The 21,793-nt window shown below is 41.4% G+C and overlaps 2 protein-coding genes across 3 annotated transcripts; one reads left to right on the top strand and one right to left on the bottom strand.

Annotated features, from left to right (window-relative positions):
- Nucleotides 1–2,077: 2,077 nt before the first annotated feature.
- Nucleotides 2,078–8,016, top strand: LOC110527753 (large ribosomal subunit protein P2). Its single transcript, XM_036983248.2, has 4 exons — nucleotides 2,078–2,201; nucleotides 2,339–2,387; nucleotides 7,559–7,645; nucleotides 7,882–8,016. Exons 1-4 carry the CDS (start codon nucleotides 2,079–2,081, stop codon nucleotides 7,959–7,961), a joined length of 339 nt encoding a protein of 112 aa, XP_036839143.1. The 5' UTR covers nucleotide 2,078; the 3' UTR covers nucleotides 7,962–8,016.
- A 3,069-nt stretch (nucleotides 8,017–11,085) lies between these two features.
- LOC110527754 (uncharacterized) lies at nucleotides 11,086–16,008 on the bottom strand. 2 transcript variants are annotated; one of them, XM_021609251.3, is made up of 6 exons: nucleotides 15,666–16,008; nucleotides 14,574–15,225; nucleotides 13,996–14,100; nucleotides 13,075–13,136; nucleotides 12,493–12,771; nucleotides 11,086–12,326 (listed from the first exon to the last, which is right to left on the bottom strand). In XM_021609251.3, exons 2-6 carry the CDS (start codon nucleotides 15,214–15,216, stop codon nucleotides 12,279–12,281), a joined length of 1,137 nt encoding a protein of 378 aa, XP_021464926.1. In that variant the 5' UTR covers nucleotides 15,217–15,225; nucleotides 15,666–16,008; the 3' UTR covers nucleotides 11,086–12,278. The 2 variants fall into 2 exon arrangements, with proteins under 2 accessions (XP_021464926.1, XP_090096922.1); XM_090240796.1 differs by lacking the exon at nucleotides 11,086–12,326 and having other exon boundaries at nucleotides 12,374–12,771; nucleotides 15,666–15,793.
- Nucleotides 16,009–21,793: the final 5,785 nt, after the last annotated feature.

Here is a 21,793-nt window from a genome sequence, read left to right on the forward strand (position 1 = left end):
TTTTTGCATGATTTAAACCAAATTGAACATGTTTCATTATCTACTTGAGGCTAAATTGATTTCATTGATGTATTATATTAAGTTTTTAAAAAGTGTTAATTCAGTATTATTGTAATTGTCATTATATTGTCACATTTTTTTATTTATTAAATGGGTCGATTAATCGGCATCGGCTTTTTTGGTCCTCCAATAACCGGTATCGGCGTTGAAAAATCATAATCGGTCGACCTCTAGAGTGTAGCCACGGCAGACTGGACATTTGTTCTCCGCTGATCAAATTTTATGGCCTGAATGCATAGTGCCAACTGTACATTTGGGTGGAAGAGAAATAAGTGTCTGGGGCTGTTTTTCGTGATTCGGGCTAGGTCCCTTAGTTCCAGTGGGAGGAAATCTTAACGCAACAGCATACAATGACATTCTAGATGATTGTGTTTCCAACTTTGTGGCAACAGTTTGGGGAAGATCCTTTCCTGTTTCAGCATGACAATGCCCCTGTGCACAAAGTGAGGTCCATACAGAAATGGTTTGTTGATTGGTGTGGAAGAACTTGACTGGCCTGCACGGATCCCTTTTCAAACTGAGTCTAATACCTACATGTTTCAAGCTGACCACCATAGTCCCTGTGCCCAAGAAAGTGAAGGTAACCTGCCTAAATGACTTTCGCCCCTTGGCGCTCATGTCGGTAGCTGTGAAGTGCTTTGAAAAACAGGCCGTGGCTCACATCAATACCATCATACTAGACACCCTAGACCCACACCAATTTGCATACTGCCCCAACAGATTCACAGATGACGCAATCTCAATCGTACTCCACACTGCCCTTTCCCACCTGGACAAAAGGAATGTGAGAATGCTGTTCATTGACTACAGCTCAGCGTAGTTAACAACACATCTGCCACACTGATCCTCAGCACATGGGCCCCTAGGGTGTGCATTCTTAGTCCCCTCCTGTACTCGGTTCACCCACTACTGCCTGGCCAAGCACGACTCCACACATTAAGTTTGATGACGACACAACAGTGGTAGGCCCGATCACCGACAACGATGAGACAGCCTATAGGGAGGAGGTCAGAGACCTGGCAGTGTGGTGCCAGGACAACAACCTCTCCTTCAACATGAGCAAAAAAAGGAGCTGATCGTGGACTAGAGGAAAAGGAGGACCGAACACGCCCCCATTCTCATTGATGGGGCTGTAGTGGAGTGGGTCGAGAGTTTCAAGATCCTTGGTGTCCATCGCCAACAAACTATCATGGTCCAAACACACCAAGACAGTTGGTCCAGACATCACGACAACACCTTTACCCCCAGTAGACTGAAAAGATTTGTCATGGGTCCCCAGATCCTCAAAGTTATACAGCTGCACCATCGTGAGCATCCTGACCGGTTGCATCACCGCCTGCCCAGCTTCTGCCATCCAGGACCTGTATACTAGGCGTGTCAGAGGAAGCCCCAAAATATTGTCAAAGCCTCCAGTCACCCAAGTCATTCTGTTCTCTCTACTACCGCATGGCAATCGGTACCGGAGTGCCAAGTCTAGGTCCAAAAGGCTCCATAACAGCTTCTACCCCCAAGCCATAAGACTGCTGAACAATTATTCAAATGAACACCCGGAGTGTTTACATTCCCCCCCGTTTTTACACTGCGGCTACTCACTGTTTATCTATGCATATTCACTTTATCCTTACCTACTTGTACAAATTACCTCGACTAACCTGAACCCCTAGACATTGACTCTGTACTAAAGGTCGACCGATTCTGATTTTTCAACACCGATACCGATTATTGGAGGACCAAAAAAAGCAGATACTGATTAATCGGCCAATTTGTAATAATGACAATTACAACAATACTGAATGAACAATGAACACTTTTATTACGGGGAGCCTGCCTTACTATTTCTATTTGGCTGGGTACTCCATGTGCTTGTGGAAAACACTGTAGCTGTTGCTAATTAGGCTACTCATATCGTCACATGGACTCTGGGTAAGGCCAATTTGAATATCCTCAGAATGCATGTCACGTAGACCAATAGTTTATAATCCAACCAATCATTTTTTTTTCTCCATATCTCTTGCAGAATGCGTTACGTGGCCGCTTACCTCCTGGCTGTGCTCGGTGGCAACACCAGCCCCTCCTCAAAGGACATCAAGACCATCCTGGGGAGTGTTGGAATCGAGGCCGAAGCGCAGCGCCTAGACAAGGTATGGCACCATTTAGGGAGATGCTGTTTTGATAAGATAAACTGAGTTACTTTTGTTTCCTTGGACACTGTTGCACGATGGAGGCCTCGGTTTACACAGTAACTGGTGATGATTAGAACCTGAATTTGTTTTCACAGGTTGTCAATGAATTAAATGGAAAAGACATCAACGAAGTCATGAATGCTGGTGAGGCATTTTCCCTTATGTCTTTGATTTGACTCGTGAGTTCATGCATGGTCATAGCTACAGAATTGTTAATGTTACAGATTGGCTAATGAGAAGCATCGCAAGGAATTTTACAACTTATCTGTTCTTGCTGATACTTTCTTTGTTCTCGATTCGGTATATACCAGAGATTATTCAGAAAGATATTAAATCCACGTTTTATATCAAATGAGAGATGCCTCTTGCATGGGTGTAGATCTTTGTTTTTGGTCGCACTGTGTGATGCACTGTCATCTACTTCCACACGCGTCCGCATTGTGTAGAAATGTTTAGTTCCTGCATAGATGTTGGGAAATGCAAGATGTCTGGTAGCTAAAATGGTGAGGGAACTGCTCACTTTGTGGATTTAATATGTTTCTTTATATTGTTTGATTTTTGGAGAACCACCTGCAACTGGGCACGGACATTTTATAAGATAATCTTTTTACCTGAATCAAGAACGAATTGCCAAAAACGGGTTGTGTTTCCATTAGCCAATCTGTAACGGGTTCGGAGCAATACATACCGTACATCCTGTTAACAATTCTGTAGCTCATTATGCTTGATTTGCACTATAGGGTCAACCCAAACCGTACTGTTGACTGAGATATTTTCTCAGTACTTCTTGGTTCGGCACTATAGTATGATTGGCTTTGGTCTAGGGCTGATCCCATTTAGTCGGTTTGTTTGGTCGATAGGCTGTTGGTCAACCAAGATTTATTTTGTCGAACAGTCTTTCGTCGAATTTGGTTAACTTCTTGCGTCGAGCAATCCCGTATCCGGGAGCGTAATCATAGCCTCAAGCTCATTACGTTAACTATTCATGAAAATCGCAAATTAAATGAAAGAAATATATTTACTCACAAGCTTAGCCTTTTGTTAACAACACTGTCATCTCAGATTTTCAAAATATGCTTTTCAACCATAGCTACACAAGCATTTGTGTAAGAGTATTGATAGCTAGCATAGCATTAAGCCTAGCATTCAGCAGGCAACATTTTCACAAAAACAAGAAAAGCATTCAAATACAATTTACCTTCGAAGAACTTTGGATGTTTTCAACGAGGAGACTCTCAGTTAGATAGCAAATGTTCATTTTTTCCCAAAATATTATTTGTGTAGGAGAATTTGCTCCGTTTTGTTCATCACGTTTGGCTAAGAAAAAACCCCGAAAATGTAGTCATTACAACGCCAAACTTTTTTCCAAATTAACTCCATAATATCGACAGAAACATGGCAAACGTTGTTTACAATCAATCCTCAAGGTGTTTTTCACATATCTATTCGATGATAAATCATTCGTGGCAGCTGGGTTTCTCCTCGGAGGGAAATGGAAAAATACACGCAGCTGGAGATTACGCAGTAATTGCGACGGAGGACACCAAGCGAGCACCTGGTAGATGTAGTGTAAAATGGTCAATCTTCCAATGATATGCCTAAAAATACGTCACAATGCTGCAGACACCTTGGGGAAACGACAGAAAGTGTAAGCTCATTCCTGGCGCATTCACAGCCATATAAGGAGACATTGGAACACAGCGCCTTCAAAATCTGGGGCATTTCCTGTTTGAAATTTCATCTTGGTTTCGCCTGTAGCATCAGTTCTGTGGCACTCACAGATAATATCTTTGCAGTTTTGGAAACGTCAGAGTATTTTCTTTCCAAAGCTGTCAATTATATGCATAGTCGAACATCTTTTCGTGACAAAATATCTTGTTTAAAACTGGAAAGTTTTTTATCCAAAAATTCGAAGAAGTTAATAGCCTACTGATTCCACGAGCACAACAACGACATGGCAAGTAAACCATTTAGCAAATTTGGCTGTTTTTACATTTTTTTGCTTTGGGTAAAATAAAGGCTTTACCAAAAAACTTCGGGTATTATTTATTTCCTGTTTACCGTGTTCAAAATTGTCGTAAAAACTATTTATAATAATAACACTCCCTTTGCTATTATGGTACGCTTATGTTTAGTGTTTACATTGTTCCAAGTGGCCAGAAATTATATTAATCCATACAGCACCAGTTTGGCACACACAATATGCAGGCAGCGCTTGCTCCTTACCTTTTTCTTGATCTCCAGTATTTTCCACAACTATTCAGATTTATTCCCCACATCTGACTTTCCCTCTGCCTGCTGAGCAACCCTTAAATATTCCCCCGTTTCGAATTTGTCATGTCCTCTGCATCCACGTTGAGTTATTTATAACCAATTTATTGATGTGATTATGATTAGAGGTCGACCGATTCTAATTTTTCAACACCGATACCGAATATTGGAGGACCAAAAAGGCCGATACCGATTAATCGGACGATTTAAATAAATAAATAAAAATATTTTTAGGGTAATAATGACGATTGCAACAATACTGAATGAACACTTATTTTAACTTAATATAATACATCAATAAAATCAATTTAGCCTTAAATAATGCAACAACAGTGTTGGAGAAGTAAAAGTGCAATATGTGCCATGTATAAAAGCTAACGTTTAAGTTCCTTGCTCAGAACATGAGAACATAAGAAAGCTGGTGGTTCCTTTTAACATGAGTCTTCAATATTCCCAGGCAAGATGTTTTAGGTTGTAGTTATTATAGGAATTATAGGACTATTTCTCTCAAAACGATTTGTATTTCATATACCTTTGGCTATTGATGTTCTTATAGGCACTTTAGTATTGCCAGTGTAACGGTATAGCTTCCGTCCCTCTCCTCGCTCCTAACTGGGCTCAAACCAGGAACACATCGTCAACAGCCACCCTCGAAGCAGTGTTACCCATCGCTTCACAAAAGCCGCGGGCCTTCCGGAGCAAGGGGAACAACCACGCCAAGTCTCAGAGCGAGTGGCGTTTGAAATGCTATTAGCGCGCACCCCGCTAACTAGCTAGCCATTTCACATCGGTTACACCAGCCTCATCTCAGGAGTTGATAGGCTTGAAGTCATAAACAGTGCAATGCTTGAAGCATTGCGAAGAGCTGCTGAAAAAAATGCACAAAAGTGCTGTTTGAATGAATGCTTACGAGCCTGCTACTGCCTACCGCTGCTCTATCAAATCAGACTTACTTATATCACACAGAAATACGAGCCATAGGTCATTAAAATGGTCAAATCCGGAAACTATAATTTTGAAAATTAAACGTTTATTATTTCAGTGAAATACGGAACCGTTCTGTATTTTATCTAACGGGTGGCATCCCTAAGTCAAAATATTGCTGTTACATTGCACAACCTTCAATGTTATGTCATAATTACGTAAAATTCTGGCAAATTAGTTCGCAACGAGCCAGACGGCCCAAACTGTTGCATATACCCTGACTGTGCTTGCAATGAACGCAAGAGAAGTGACACAATTTCACCTGGTTAATATTGCCTGCTAACCTTTCTTTTAGCTAAATATGCAGGTTTAAAATTGTATACTTCTGTGTATTGATTTTAAGAAAGGCATTGGTGTATATGGTTAGGTACATGGAGCAACGACAGCTTTTTCGCGAATGCGCACCGCATCGATTATATGCAACGCAGGACACTCTAGATAAACTAGTAATATCAACCATGTGTAGTTAAATAGTGATTATGATTGATTGTTTTTTATAAGATAAGTTTAATGCTAGCCTGCAACTTATGCGAATGCAGTAAGAAGCCAAGGTAACAGGTAAGTTCCTCGTGAGGCAGGTGGTTAGAGCGTTGGACTAGTTAACCGTAAGGTTGCAAGATTGAATCGCTGAGCTGACAATGTAAAAATCTGTTCTTCTGCCCCTGAACAAGGCAGTTAACCCACCGTTCTTAGGCCGTCATTGAAAATAAGAATGTATTCTTAACCGACTTGCCTCGTTAAATAAAGTTGTAAAAAAAAACACAGATTTCCGGTTGTTATGAAAACTTGAAATTGGCCCTGATTAATCGGTCAACCTCTAATTATGATATGCTATATGTTAGGCACTATTGTTTCCTATTCGGGTGGGATTAGTTTTACTGGGGGAGGTCGGATAATGTAATTATGTACACTTGAACAAAACACCACATCTGTCATTTTTGTCCTGTCATACTCTGTCAATACATGGCAGGAAAATAACAATTCCAGCCAGAATAACCTACTGTTTTTTTGCGAACTCCAAGGTCCTCTGATGGTACTAGCCCCGTGTGAATCGATATCCTTGAGTTTGACAGGTGTTGCTTGTGATTTGCACAAGAAAACAATAACTGAACCAATAAATTTAACTAACTGCTGCGCATAAGCTATATTTGAATGGCCTACATGTAGCCTATCAACTTTCAGTGAATGCATTTGTTTGTTTTGTGCGTATTAATTGAATATTGCCAAATGCATCAGTATAAAATATTTAGCCTATTTAATGCAACCCTTGCTGTTTAGTAGATCGCAAAGCAGCATATAACCAAGCTAAACATTTGGAAATGGTAAGTTAACGCTCATCCATTGTCTTAAAATACATCTCAAGTGCAATTGCATTGTTTAGTTCACATCTAAAGGCTGGAGGGTATTGAGGCCATACTGCGGATCGCTAAAATATTCCAATGATTATGAGCACACTTCCTCAATTCAAATATGATGGCGACACTATAGGAAAGATGGTTCGGTATGGTTTAGAAACTCGGGAACCAAGCTAGAGTTATCCATGTGGCCCGATCACCTAGACATGTTGAAATACTGTATCTTCGCGCCTAGAATAAAAACTTCCAGGCTTCTGTCATAACTGTCAATTTATTTAAAAAAAAGAGAATTACAGGGGGCAGTTTGGGGGAAAAACAAATCCTGTCCAAATCATCCTCTGGAATAACGGACATTCTGAAGTAAGTCTGAGCCCGGCACTATCAAATCAATTGGTTGGGACTCCCTCTAGTCATTTGTGTATCTTAATTATTTCATCAAACCGTCAGACAAGTTCAGTGAATATAGTTGATTTAATTAAAACACATAGGATGTGTCAATATATGGAAAATAACACGTAACAAAATGTAGACCCATCGATTGGTCAGAAGAACAGACAACTTGATGATTTTTTTGGGTTGTTGCCAGGGACAGCCCTACTTTGATGTATAGATTGCATATAGGCGCAAATGTCGTCAGTCATTCATCCATTCGCTGTTCATGTTAATTTGTTACCTGTCAATGAATTGGTCCTTTACGCTTTGCAGGCCTCTCTAAGTTGGCCTCCGTGCCAGCAGGTGGTGCTGTGGCAGCTCCTGCAGCTGGCGCTGTGGCTGGCACTGCTCCTGTTGCTGGTAAGATCAATCTCTCATGTCTCTCCTTTTGTCTCACATCACATTCCACAATATGGTGCCAAACATTTCAATGGACTGAAACACATTTCTTTGAAAATAATTGCATTAAACAACATAATTAGAGGGAAATGCTCGTGCTTCATATTAGACACTGTTATTGCATTTCTGGAAATGAACTATGCGTTTTGCGGATAGACTCCCAAACTTGAAGCTAACCTGTGTTTGTGTGTCTGCAGCGGAAGAGAAAAAGGAGGAGAAGAAAGAGGAATCTGAAGAGGGATCTGATGACGACATGGGATTCGGCCTCTTTGATTAATTTTTCTTCCGCGAGAAGTGAAAAAAACAATAAAATTTGAAATTGTTACCAGAAATCCAAAGTTTCTTTTTAAAAATATATATACACACACACACACACAACTGTCCAGTATTGTAGGAATGTTAAAGTTACAATGACACAAACACGGTAGCCAGCAGCCTACTAAAATATTGACCGTTGCCTGAGACAAACTTAAAGTCTGGCAGAACAATGGTGTTTATTTTGAGTACCGAACTGCATATTTTTTTGTGGCAGTTAGAATTTGCCGGTCGTGCAAGAAAAGGGGAAACCTTGTGGGATTATAAGATATGAAGACCTGGAAACACCTGGGAGACCTGAATTTCACAGCTGGCATGGGTTTTCTGTTTTTCAACCTTGATTCATTGAATAGCATGAGTTTTACTGTGGACACAATTGTTTAGAATCAGCAAGTCTAATTTGTGATTTTTTAAAATTGTACTTAACTGGTAGAATATATTTTGTTTACTTGGTGTCTAACTACCGCAAATATTTAGACTGAAATTACACCAATATGTTTTTTTAAAATCTACATATGCACAACTACATCCCTAGTTCTAAGAATAACACATTTGTTGGTGTGCTGCATACTGCACCATGCAGAAGTTCCGATCTGACGACTCTATTCCACCTCTTATTTGTTGCTGTGTTTGGCACGTTTACCAATATCCAAGGGGTGGAGAGATTGGTTACTGCCATTCATGACACAATGGTGACATCTTGTGGATAAATGTAATATGATTTGATGTAATCAATGTTCTGTTTCTAAAATGTTATCTTCACAGACAGTGCAAATAAACTTTTCCTGAATATCTACTCTAGTTGCACCTTGCAACATGGTGTCTGGCAGTCCAAACAGTGCCTGGTCAGTCTACTCCTAACCTGGCCAAATGTCTTAATTAAACATTTTTTTTGGAATGGTTAGCAGGATAGGAAGGAAAATGGTCTAATTATCAAGAGGTCATCCCTAATGCCTCGAATTTGGCGGACTCACTAAACACTTGCTTCATTTGTAAATAATGTCTTGAGTGTTGAAGCTGGCCCCTATCTGTAAATAAAGCATATTTAAAAATGGTGCTGTATGGTTTGATTAATATAAGGAATTTGAAATTATGTATATTTTAGCAATTACATTGACTTTCGATACTTAAGTAGGATTGTACTGGGCGACTTTTACTTTTGCTTCGGAAAGCATTCTTGTCCTATCACTAGTCTAGGGCAAAACTATTATTAGATGTTCTGTACAGTCTACCCCTTAGTTACATAACTACCGGTAAGTCTCTTTCTGTCATGCTTGTGTTTATACCATATTACCATTGGTACACATGTCTGTTTAAACTTTTGATCACATGTACATCCGCCAGGTCCCGGAGAAGGCTCTGTGGCAGGATGTCAAACTGGTTGTGCCTTCCTTTGTAAAGCTCTCCTGCCCCAGGAGGAACCTTTGTGCACAGGTAAGACGCATCAGCTCATGCTTCACTCATAGACGTGGCTGACTGTAAAATCATATTACCTCTAAATCAGCGATCCCAGTTACTGGTAATCAGGTGCCACACAAACACCATGCTATTATTGCTATTGGCAAGAGCATCCCCACTGGGAAATAATTGATTGAGTCACCATTGATTATTTCAACATACTGGTTATCACACAATATCAATACAGCTGATTGAAGTTAGATTAATCTTTTTTTTTTTTTTGTCAGGTTAACCCTGATGTCAACCAACTATTGACTACAGGGTTTCAGGGTGTGGTTAATTTTAAACTGTGGGCAATTATGAAGTATCAATCAAAATGTAATGTTGATCTGTCTTTGCCGGGTGGGTAACTTCTGTCTATGTCAAGGCATGTCTTGTCTGTTGTCCTGTGTGAACTTAAGTATGCTCCCTCTAATTTTCCCATCTCTCTCTCCCCTCCCAGAGGACCTGAGCCTTAGGGCAATGCCTCAGGACTACCTGGCCTGGTGACTCCTGGCTGTCCCCATCTCCAGTCTACCTGGTCATGCTGCCGTTCCAGTCTCTGCTATTTTACCTGTCTATGGGACCCTGACCTGCTGTTTTCGACCCTCTCTCTCTCCCACCTGCTGTCTTGACCTCTGAATGCTCGGCTATGAAAAGCCAACTGACATTTACTCCTGAGGTGCTGATCTGTTACAACCACTGTGATTATTATTTGACCCTGCTGGTCATCTATGAACATTTTAACATCTTGAAGAACGATCTGGCCTTAATGGCCATGTACTCTTATAATCTCCACCCGGCACAGCCAGAAGAGGATTGGCCACCCCTCAGAGCCTGGTTCCTTTCTAGGGAGTTTTTCCTAGCCGCTGTGCTTCTGCATTGCTTGCTGTTTAGGGTTTTAGGCTGGGGTTCTGTATAAGCACTTTGTGCCATCTGCTGATGTAAACATGGCTTAATAAATACATTTGATTGATTGTTTGAGGTCTTAAACTCCACCACTGACAGAGGCTGCTGCCACTGGAGTTTGGCCATAGCATTGAGGAGACCCTGGCTTCCCCACACATCTCTCACATGGAGGAGGAGAGGATGTCTTATCCTCAACCTTTACAGAAAATTGAATTCATGTTTCTATTGGTCCAGCTAATGAATGTGGTTGATTAGGTCACCTGCCATTTTAAATAGGTGTGCCCAAATCAAGGACAGGCTAAAACTGCTTCTCCAATAGAAATCCCCAATCGCACTTGTCGGCTGGTTAAACTCATGCGTAGAAACACGTCATCGGCGCTATAAAGCTCATCTCACACCGAGATACGCAAGTGCAGGCCATCAAATCAAAGGCACTCCTTCGATATGTTGTTTTTGACATAAATGAAAATGTGTCAGTTTGTCACTTTCATGAGGTTGGAGTAATAACATGTTCAACTACTTTAGGCATTGACTCGAATCTGGGTTATGCCTTCAGATTTTTAAACTTCTCTCATTGACTTCTCAAACCCCAGCCTGGTCTGTATCGCAAGCATTCCCAGAAGTTTTACGATGTTGCGCCTCTGGGTTTAGAAACTCTGTGCCCAAATATTTGTCAGGGAATGTCTGTTAAAGAGCGACTGACCCTAAAAAAAAAAAACATTCCCTTTGAAAACGGCCTATGTGGCAACAATATGAGTCAAACATTTATTCTAGTGTCAAAATTGACTACAACGTGTAAATAGGGTAATTTTGGTCATAAAATCAGTCTCGTCTAAAATGGAGTTTGTGACCTCGGTGCATCACAATGACCACATTTAAATGCACACCAATATCCCATTATTATTCGGGATGCTCAAGTCTTCTGTTTAGTCTTTTTTTAGTTGACACATACAGTATAAAATTGCACATTTTTCATTAGTAGTTCATCCTTTGACTGAAAAAACTATGATAAAACTAAAGAGTGTACTCAATTAAAAAAGTGTAAATACAAGTATGCGGATTTCCTTATATGAACTAAGTAAAACTGTTGAAATTGTTGCATGTTGCATTTATATTTTTGGTTAATATTATACTTCCTAGAAATATTGCTACATAAAGTTCTGTTCATTAGCTTGATTTTCTTATTCTTTCAGGTGAAAGGTACAGGGGTCCTCAGTATAATTTCCAGAAACAAGGCATTACCCTACAGGGGTAGGCAATCTCAGTCCTCGAGGGCCTGATTGGTGTCAGCTTTGTCCCAGCCCCAGCTAACACACCTAGATTACTCATCATCAAACCTTTGATTAGTGGAATCAGGTGTGTAGAGCTAGGGCAAAAACTAAAATATGCACACCTTTGTGTCCCAGAACCAGGATTAAGAATGTAATAACCTTGTACCAGGGTAGTTAGTGAATGCAGTTACAGTACATAGTACTTACTATCCCTAGTGGTCCGTTGTAGAGTAGGTTGGTAGAGCATGGTGTCTGCAATGCCAGCATAGTGGGTTCAATTCCCGTAAAATGTATGCACACATGATTAGTTGCTCTGGATAAAAGCGCCTGCTAAATGGCATATATTATATTTTATAATTTAGGTAAATAAATACAGAGTGTACCAAATGTGGTAAGAACTCCATATTGCATTTCCATTACTTACTAACCTGTAAACATAGTAATTACACAGATTGCCCTAGTGTAGATTTACAGGTACAAGGCATACTATACGTGTTGTGTGTGATGTTCCCTTCATGACTTGCCTCTGGGTTTCATTTTCAGTCATCTTTAAGTAATCTATTCCATTTGTGTCACAAGGAATCAAGGAGCACGCCGTGTGCTTTTACACCACGAAGAATGTTCCGTTTCCCCTGCAGTCTTTTTTTGCATGTGACGTTGTATCAATGATTATGATCGTCATAGTTATGCAACGTCTGATCTGGATTAACCTGAAAAGCAACATAAATGTCATTAGTCTAGTCTAGTTGGGTGGGAAACATGTTATAGCTTTTAAGAAAACCTGTGTCTGACCTCTAGTTTAGTTTACTTGCACATAATCACATACATTTGAATAGAAGAGGAAAAAAAGGTCTGACTCGCCTCTGGTGTTGTTACCTGTGTCTGAGTGAAGCGGTCTTCTAAGTAGCGGTGGCCCAGGCCCATGATGTGGCCTTTGGAATGCCTGGAGAGACAGGCCACCCTGGCTGTGAAGTCCAGAGTGAAGGCCAGCTTGACCAGCTCCGGGGCATTGACGGGCCCAGATCCAGCAGTGTGTGGTGTCTGGTGGCTCTGGCCTGTAGGTGTCTCTGTCTCCACGTACGTATCAGCTAACTGCTGGAAGGTGCTGTAGGACAGCTTCTGGAAGAATGAGCTCAAGCTGGGGTTCTCCTTCAGCTATGGAGAGAGGACATACTTTCATGACCATAGAATATAATACGTTATTATCCATTAGGAAATAGCAAGTTTAGACTAAAGTCCAGACCTGTTTTATGCCAACATTCCACTTCTTGTAGTCTGTGTAATTTACCAAACATGTTTGGCATATGACAGATTACAAGAAGTGAAATGTTAGCACATTCAGACTGGTACCCAGCCTATAGCAAGCTATGCTAAATGTGAAAGATGCATTGAGTGTCAAAGAAAGACTGTGTTAAGTTTCTCAAATGCAATCTTTTTTTGTAGGTTATAAACAGAAACCTTGTTATCAATGAGGTCTCCTTGCTGCTTCATCAGAACAATGATCCTTTTTATGACATCCTCTGGAAGAAATGGATAGAAAACACACAGTAGGTAAACATACAGGTAACTGCCAAAATAAAGAAATGAAAAATATATATTTTAGAACAAATTCTTATTTACAACGACGGCCTACACCAGCCAAACCTGGACGACGCTGGGCCAATTGTGCGCCGCCCTATGGGATTCCAAATCACGGACGGTTGTGATACAGCCTGGATCACAACCAAAAAAAAAAATGTTAATAGGGTGTTTGTTGGGCCACCACAAGCCAGAACAGCTTCAATGCACCTTGGCATAGATTATACAAGAGTCTGGGACTCTATTGAAGGGATACGACAACATTATTCCATGAGAAATTCCATAATTTGGTGTTTTGTTGATGGTGGTGGAAAACGCAGTCTCAGGCCCCGCTCCAGAATCTCCCATAAGTGTTCAATTGGGTTGAGATCTGGTGACCGAGACGGCCATGCATATGATTTACATTGTTTTCATGCTCATCAAACCAGTCAGTGACCACTCGTGCACTGTGGATGGGGGCATTGTCATCCTAGTCATGGTAGCCAAAATAATGGCCTGCCCAGCATTTTCATACATGACCCTAAGCATGATGTGATATTAATTGCTTAATTAACTCAGCAACCACACCCGCATGGAAGCACCTGCTTTCAAAATACTTTGTGTCTCTCATTTAATCAAGTGTTTCCATTATTTTGGCAGTTACCTGTAGTAACTCTACATTAGACAGTAACATATTTGTGTGATGTGCTGTATTATATGACCTTTACAGCTTTATATATAATGTGTATGTTGCTATAGAATGTGTCATTTTTAGTGTGAATATATAAAGACATCAATACACATAAGCACATTGATACTTACCATCTGTAAGAGCTGCCTCTGTCTCTTTCACCTCGTGCACAATCTTCTCCAGCTCTTCTGAAACTTTCTCATAGTACGAGTCAGTAGGCCCCACACTCTCAACCGCTGTAAAAAAAAGTAACAAGAACGATCATTGCCTTTGCAGTCTTTTTTCATGCAATAACTATATAATAACTGGACTACCAACTAGGGCCCCGAGTCAACTAGGGTCCAAATTCCCAAAACATTAAAATCGAGTCCAAGTCCGAAATCTATTTAGCATAATAAAACAATCCTATTGAATAGCTACCAAAAAGTTAACATTCATCATAAATAGGAATAGTTGATTCTTCCGTCTGCTGTATCTGTGTTTACAGGTCTATATTTCCAAAATTATTTAAGATAATGCAGGATAATGCCTGCATTGTTTGAGTTAAGGGGGTGTGTCACAATATCTACCCCCCCCCCCCCCCCCTTAAGGGTTTTACGCTAAAATGATTGCAAATCCACAAAATCCTGTTTGAACAAAAGGACAATAATAAGAAAACACACAGTAGTGTGTGATAATGGATTTGGGTGCCATGTCCTCACAAACCTACATTCAACTCCAGTTATGTCAGTGGTCTTGGCCCTGTCCAAAGCCAATGGTCTCTTCACAGACCCTCTGTGGCTGTCAATCTTGATTTTTCTCAGAGATAGTCTCCTCATGGAGCTCCTTTGCCTTATGGATTTCTTTTTCTGCAAGGTTCCTTGTGACTGTCCATCTTTCTCTGTGCCAGACTCCTGCTCGTCTTTCTTGTCACTCCCCTTCATAGAGAAAAACCCCAGAAAACCTTTCCAGAAAGAGGTCTTTTTGCTCTTCTTCTTGCCCTTTTTAGACTTATTCTCCAGTTCAGTAGACGTCTCAATCTCAGGAATGTCAGCAGGTCCAGGGATTTCTACTAGAGACACATTTGGTATAACAACTTCCTCATCAGGTGGTGTGCTACTGGCAATGCCCTCATCAGGTGTGCTGGGCTCCAAGGTGATCAAGGGGTCACTAGAAGGCCGGCGGACACTTCTGCATTTCTCTGACAGTGTCACCCACTTCTGAGGCGTTGTTGGTGACCTCTGGTCCTCACATGTCCCATCATTTAAACTGATGCTGCGCTTCACATACACCTCCAAGAGGCGACAAGTGTCCTTGTGGCCAAGAGATAGCAGCTGGGCGTTTTTGGGCACCACCTTCTCTGTAACCTCCATGACGGATATCTACAATAGATAGAAAACAAATCATTAGCATTATCTTCACTACTGTAAAACTGTCTAGATTTATAAATGTTCTTCATTTAACATTATGAGATGTCACATTCGCAGAATTGTCTTGTATATTGTTCTGGTTGGTGTGGTTTCACTTTTAATGCTCAGCCTAAAGTAAAGTCTGCATGATTTAAATTGTTTCATGAAATAATTAACTTTGTAGCCAACAGATATCCGGCTACAGGCACGATTAGCACAACATTGGGTCCAAATACAGTAAATTCCATAACATTCAGAACAGTTCTTCGGTCATAGTATTTTACGCAATACTGATCTCACTTCTTCCTGAACAGTTGGCTATTTACCAGTGCCATTACCCATTTCCTATGTTAATATGTCACTGGACAACATTAAATAATAGAATATCGTAGGTAGGCTAGTAGGCTACTCACCACTTTACAACGGTCTGTCTAGCGTTTCCTTCCCTATAAATGTGTTGATTCCGACGTGTTGTCTTGGTGAGATATAGGTCCTTGCAATACGGCATCCTTAGGGACGTCAAACTCTGACGTCACCCCAATGATGTTTGCATTTAAATTGGTTAAGTGTTTAAGGTTAGTGCAGCGTTTACCAAACTCGGTCCTCGGGACTCCAAGGGGTGCATGTTTTGTTTTTTTGCCCTAACTCTACACAGCTGATTCAAATAATCAAAGCTTGACGATTAGTTGATTATTTGAATCTGTGTAGTGCTAGGGCAAAACAAAACGTGCTGCCCTTGGGGGACCGAGTTTGGGGAAACCCTGGTTTAGTTTTAGGTAAGGGTTATGGTTTGGGTAAAGTAGGGGTTACGGTTGGGATTAGGGTTTCGGGTAGTGACGACTCAGGGATCCCAGATAGCACTAATCGTGAGATATCTACACCTAAAAATAATGTATTTTCACACCCATGTTTGCACCAATGATTTAATCACTAGATAACATATTGGGGGAGCTGTGTTCAAGCCACAGTGCCTCCATCTTGGCACTCCCCACTGTTGTAAAAAACATTTAGGAAGTTATAGAAATGCATTTATTAATGCCTACATTTGTTTTTTGCCTCCATAATGCACTTTAAAATTATATTACGCGAGCTAAAAATAAAAATGTAAAATATATACAGTACCCGTAAAAAGTTTCAGAACATCTACTCATTCCAGAGTTTCTTTATTTTTACTATTTTCTACATTGTATTATAATAGTGAAGACATCAAAACTATGAAATAACACATATGGAATCATGCAGTAACCCAAAAAAGTGTTAAACAAATCAAAATATATTTTAGATTCTTCAAGGTTTTGCCTTTCTTCACCCTTTGCCTTGATGACAGCTTTGCACACTCTTGGCAATCTCAACATTCGGTGCTCATATTGTTGGCTGAGGAAAGATACATTTTTAGGGGGCATTATGGTCACATAAGGGCCTTGTGGCCATGGCTGTCGATGCTGCCGGGAAATTGGAGGCCAGCCCTGAATCCAACATGACCTTCTGCCCTTCTTCACCTAAGCTAGATGGAATTGTTTGAAGGTCATACTAAAGGACCATTTTTGCTGTATAATATATATTTATTTTTTACAAATTATTCCCCCCCAAAATAGCCCATACTTTAGCATTGATTAACATATTCACTACATTGAACAACTGTGTTTGTCCTAAAGCTGAGAGATAAGATCAGGAAACAATTTTAGGATATACACTAATATGTATATACACCCCTCTGTGGAAAGGTGAAACTTTCACGAACATGTTGGTTGTTTTGCTCTAGGATGCCCACAGGCCTCAAGACTAGTCTGAAGGTCCCCCGGTACCAGTTGGGGAAATGTATGGAAGTACTGTACATATGGAAACTGTTTAGTACCAAAAACATGTTAAAAATACATGTTTCCTGATCTTTCATATCTCTCAGATATAGGACAGACACTTAAGAACAACCTTTTTAGGAGGAGGGGGGGATGTCTGTTCCATGTAGTGAATCTGTTATTCAATGTGTTTGTATAAGATAGACTAATGGGTTAATATCAGCTACCAAAGGAAAATAAATACTGTATGTAGGATGTAACCTGCAGGACTTGATGGCACTGCCACATTTATCACAGCCCTTCAGAAAGTATTCATACCCCTTGACTTATTCCACAGTTTGTTGTGTTACAGCCTGAATTCAAAATTGATTACATTGATGTTCTCACCCATCTACACACAATACCCCATAACGACAAAGTGAAAACATTTGCAAATTTATTGAAAATTAAATCTTATTTACATACAGTACCAGTCAAAAGTTGACACACTTACTAATTCCAGGGTTTATTTTGTACATAGTAGAATAATAGTAAAGACATCAAAACAATGAAATTAAACATATGTAATCATGTTGTAACCAAAAAAAAAGTGTTAAACAATGTATTTAATATTTGAGAATCTTTAAAGTAGCCACCATTTTGCCTTGATGACAGCTTTGCACTCTTGGCATTCTCTCAACCAGCCTCAGGAGGTAATCATCTGGAATGCATTTCAATTAACAGGCGTGCATTGCTAAAAGTTAATTTGGTGAATTTCTTTTGTATTGTGACAAGGTAGGGGTGGTAAATAGAAGATCGCCTTATTTGGTAAAAGACCAAGTCCATATTATGGCAAGAACAGCTCAAATAAGCAAAGAGAAACGACAGTCCATCATTACTTTGACATGGTCAGTCAATCCAGAAAATGTCAAGAACTTTGGAAGTTTCTTCCAGTGCAGTTGCAAAAACCATCAAGCGCTATGAGGAAACTGGATCTCATGAGGACTGCCACAGGAAAGTAAGACTCACCTCTGCTGCAGAGGATAAGTTCATTAGTGGTAGCTGCACCTCTAATTGCAGCCCAAATAAATGCTTCAGAGTTCAAGCCTTCATGGTCAAATTGCTACAAAGAAAACACTAAAGGACACACCAATAAGAAGAGACTTGCTTGGGCCAAGAAAGATGAGCAATGGACATTGACTAGGGGAAGTCTGTCCTTTGGTCTGACGGGTCCAAATTTGCCATTTTTGGTTCCAACCTCTGTCTTTGAGAAGCAGAGTAGGTGAACGGATGATCTTTGCATGCGTGGTTCCCACCATGAAGCATGGAGGCCCGAGGTGTGATGGTGCCTTGCTGGTTACACTGTCAGTGATTTATTTAGAATTCAAGGCACACTTAAACCATCATGGCTACCACAGCATTCTGCAGCGATACACCATCCCATCTGGTTTGCGCTTAGTGGGACTGGGACTATCATTTGTTTTTCAACAGGACAATGGCACAAAACACACCACCAGGCTGTGGTTGCCAAGGAGAGTGATGGCGTGAATGACGAAAAAGCAGCCAACAAGTGCTCAGCATGTGGGAACTCCTTCAAGACTGTTGGAAAAGCAGTCCAGGTGAAGCTGGTTGAGAGAATGCCAAGTGTGCAAAGCTGTCAAGGCAAAGGGTGGCTACTTTGAAGAATCTAAAATATATATTTGATTTGTTTACTACATTTCTTAGTTGATGTCTTCACTACTATTCTACAATGTAGAAAATAGTAAAAGTAAATTAAAACCATTGAATGAATAGGTGTCCAAACTTGACTGGTGCTGTAAGTATTTCTCACCCCTTTGCTATCCCACGCCTTATTCAGCTCAGGTGCATCCAATTGTCTTTGGTCATCCATCTGCGGCCAATTCAATTGTTTAGACATTTAGAAAGTCAGACCTGTCTATGTCACAGCTTAGTGTGAACACCTTTTAACTCCATCCAACACAGGATCTAATGTTCTCCAGCACTCAACCCCAACACAGAAGGCCAGGACAGGCAAGTATGCTCAAGGTAAGTTTAATTTTAAACGCATGGGTTAACATGGATAAGACACATTTTCCCACACAGACTGCATGATTTCCCGGATTATGTCGACACAAAGCCTCCCCTCAGGTAGGTTACCCTCCCAGACTACAATCTTGCTCTGGTGCGGCACACAATGTGACCCACCCTGCCCTGTTCTACTCTGCCAACCCCTCTGACTACTGCTACGGTACAAAATAGGGAAAGGGAAAAGCCACACAAGACAACATACCGAAAGGTTCAGGATAGTTTCTCAATTTTTAAGGCCCAATGAGAATGATCAAAACATTTCTGTATGGCGATATCCAGATCCGTACAGCTCCCTGTCCAGGAACGTGCCTGGTCCGAGACTCGTTGGTGACGCCACTGATGGCCCCACCTCCTGTGCTAAATGAGAAGAAGACAGACTGCAGGGAAACCTGCCGACAATAGTGGCTTGGCAAACTTGCCCAGAGTGAGAGAGCGGTGTAAGGGGAACAATAACAGTTACATCCCTTACTTGGTGGAACTAAAGCTCCTAGATGTGTGTTGTACCAATAACTCTGTCCTCTTCTCTCATCGCCACTCAGCTCTCCAGCCTCAGTTCGTAGTCAGCACAGCCACCGATTTCCTCACTTGAATTCGCCAGTAAGACTTCTCGTCGGATCTAAAGACTGGCCCACCTCCCTCCCCATCTAGGGGCCCAACCACCTCACCTCTAGCATCCGGAACCATTGGGGGAGAAGAGGGCGTTTCTCTGGCCAGAGGAACGGCATAAAGTCTGACTGGGTACCATGTATAGATGTGCCGGGCCGGCCTAGGGGCCTGGTTCAGCTGAACATTGTCTGGTTGGCGCGGGGTTGGTGGAGTTGCATCTGGGCACAGTCTAAAGGTTGTGTAGGGGCAAGGCTGCACGTGATTCCGATGAATTGTCTGTATGGTTTGTTTTCATTTGGTCTATTTAGCACAGCTCTGTTCTGCCCTGCCTTGCACCCTTGTGGAGCTCAAAAGTTTGTTTCTTACTGTTACAACTCAAATTTGCAATTTTGTCAATGCAGTATACTATTTTTATAGCAGTGTTTATTATGTTACTTCTTTGTAACATTGTTTTATTGCTATATCCTTATATTGTATTCTAATGAATAATTCATCTTTATTCTGTGCTTTCAGGAACCACAAACAGTATTTGCCAATATCATAACTGAAACTGCAGCTGGACGTCTTTGGAGCTGAAGATTGAGGCCAGCTTTTGTATGCTAGCGTACACTCTTTAACAGTTTCACTGGTTGAAAACACAGCAAGAAAACACACAGGCCACTATTGCATATTGGCCTATTTTGTTGCAGTATTGGTGGTGGTTGGTTGAACAACAACTTGTTTTACTAGAGGGAAAAATAAAACGGAATATCCATAACCCATATTTAATATTCATGCATTGACTGAACAACAACTGCATTTGGAGATTATAGTCAAGCACACAGTCTGGTTTGATCTTCCTCTCTCCCGTCAGGTGGTCCACCTTCCCTGTGGCTGACATGGTTGCTGTATGGACAGTGGAGAGGACATGGACATCTCGTTTGTCATGCCACTTTACTGCCAGCTGTTGACCATTTTCCTTGAACTCCGCCTCCCCTCTATGCATCTTCCTGCATCCGAATGCCGGCATCCCCTTCCTGTTTGAGCTGACTGTGCCACAGGCCCCTGTGCTGTTGGAGAGCAGATGCTGTAAGAGTGTGGGACTACTGTATGAATTGTCCACATAAAAAAGTGTCCCTTGCCGAGATGAGGAGCCAGCATGGTCATCACCATTGACCCGGACACCCCAAGCCCCTCATAATGTTGGATGTCAGTGGTGGACCCTGTGTAGACTATAATGTCCTGGACAAATCGTGGTTTCACGTCGCACATGACAAAGAACTTAAACCCAAACCTGTGCCTTTTGGAGGGAATATAGTGACGGAACGCCAGCCTACTTTTCCATAACATCAGGGACTCACCAATGCATAGGTCCTTGTATGGCACAAAGACCCGACCAAATGCTGATGTCAGGCTGGTAAGAACATTTCTTATTTTGTATAACGGGTCATTTAGGATGGCAGTAGCATTGTTTTTTCATTTTTTTTATTTTACCTCTTTTTCTCCCCAATTTCATGGTATCCAATTGTATAGTAGCTACTATCTTGTCTCATCGCTACAACTCCTGTACGGGCTCTGGAGAGATGAAGGTTGAAAGTCATGCGTCCTCCGATACACAACCCAACCAAGCCGCACTGCTTCTTAACACAGCACCATCCAACCCGGAAGCCAGCTGCACCAATGTGTCGGAGGAAGCACCGTGCACCTGGCAACCTTGGTTAGCGCGCACTGCGCCCGGTCCGCCACAGGAGTCGCTGGTGCGCGATGAGACAAGGATTTCCCTACCGGCCAAACCCTCCCTAACCCTGACGACGCTAGGCCAATTGTGCGTCGCCCCACAGACCTCCCGGTCGTGGCCGGTTACGACAGAGCCTGGGCGCGAACCCAGAGTCTCTGGTGGCACAGCCCTTAACCACTGTGCCACCCGGGAGGCCCTCCATGCCATTATATTATATGATTTTATAGTAAGAAGAATATAATTGAATATATAAATATTTTCCTATTGCAGAGCAAGAGCGTGCATATGAAGTGGCTATGTTGAACGTAAAAGGGATCATTTGAAACAACTGTATCTAGCGTATAGAATCTATTTG

Source organism: Oncorhynchus mykiss, chromosome 7 (assembly GCF_057628025.1).
Source record: "Oncorhynchus mykiss isolate SJ-2025 chromosome 7, ASM5762802v1, whole genome shotgun sequence".
Lineage (NCBI taxonomy): Eukaryota > Metazoa > Chordata > Actinopteri > Salmoniformes > Salmonidae > Oncorhynchus > Oncorhynchus mykiss.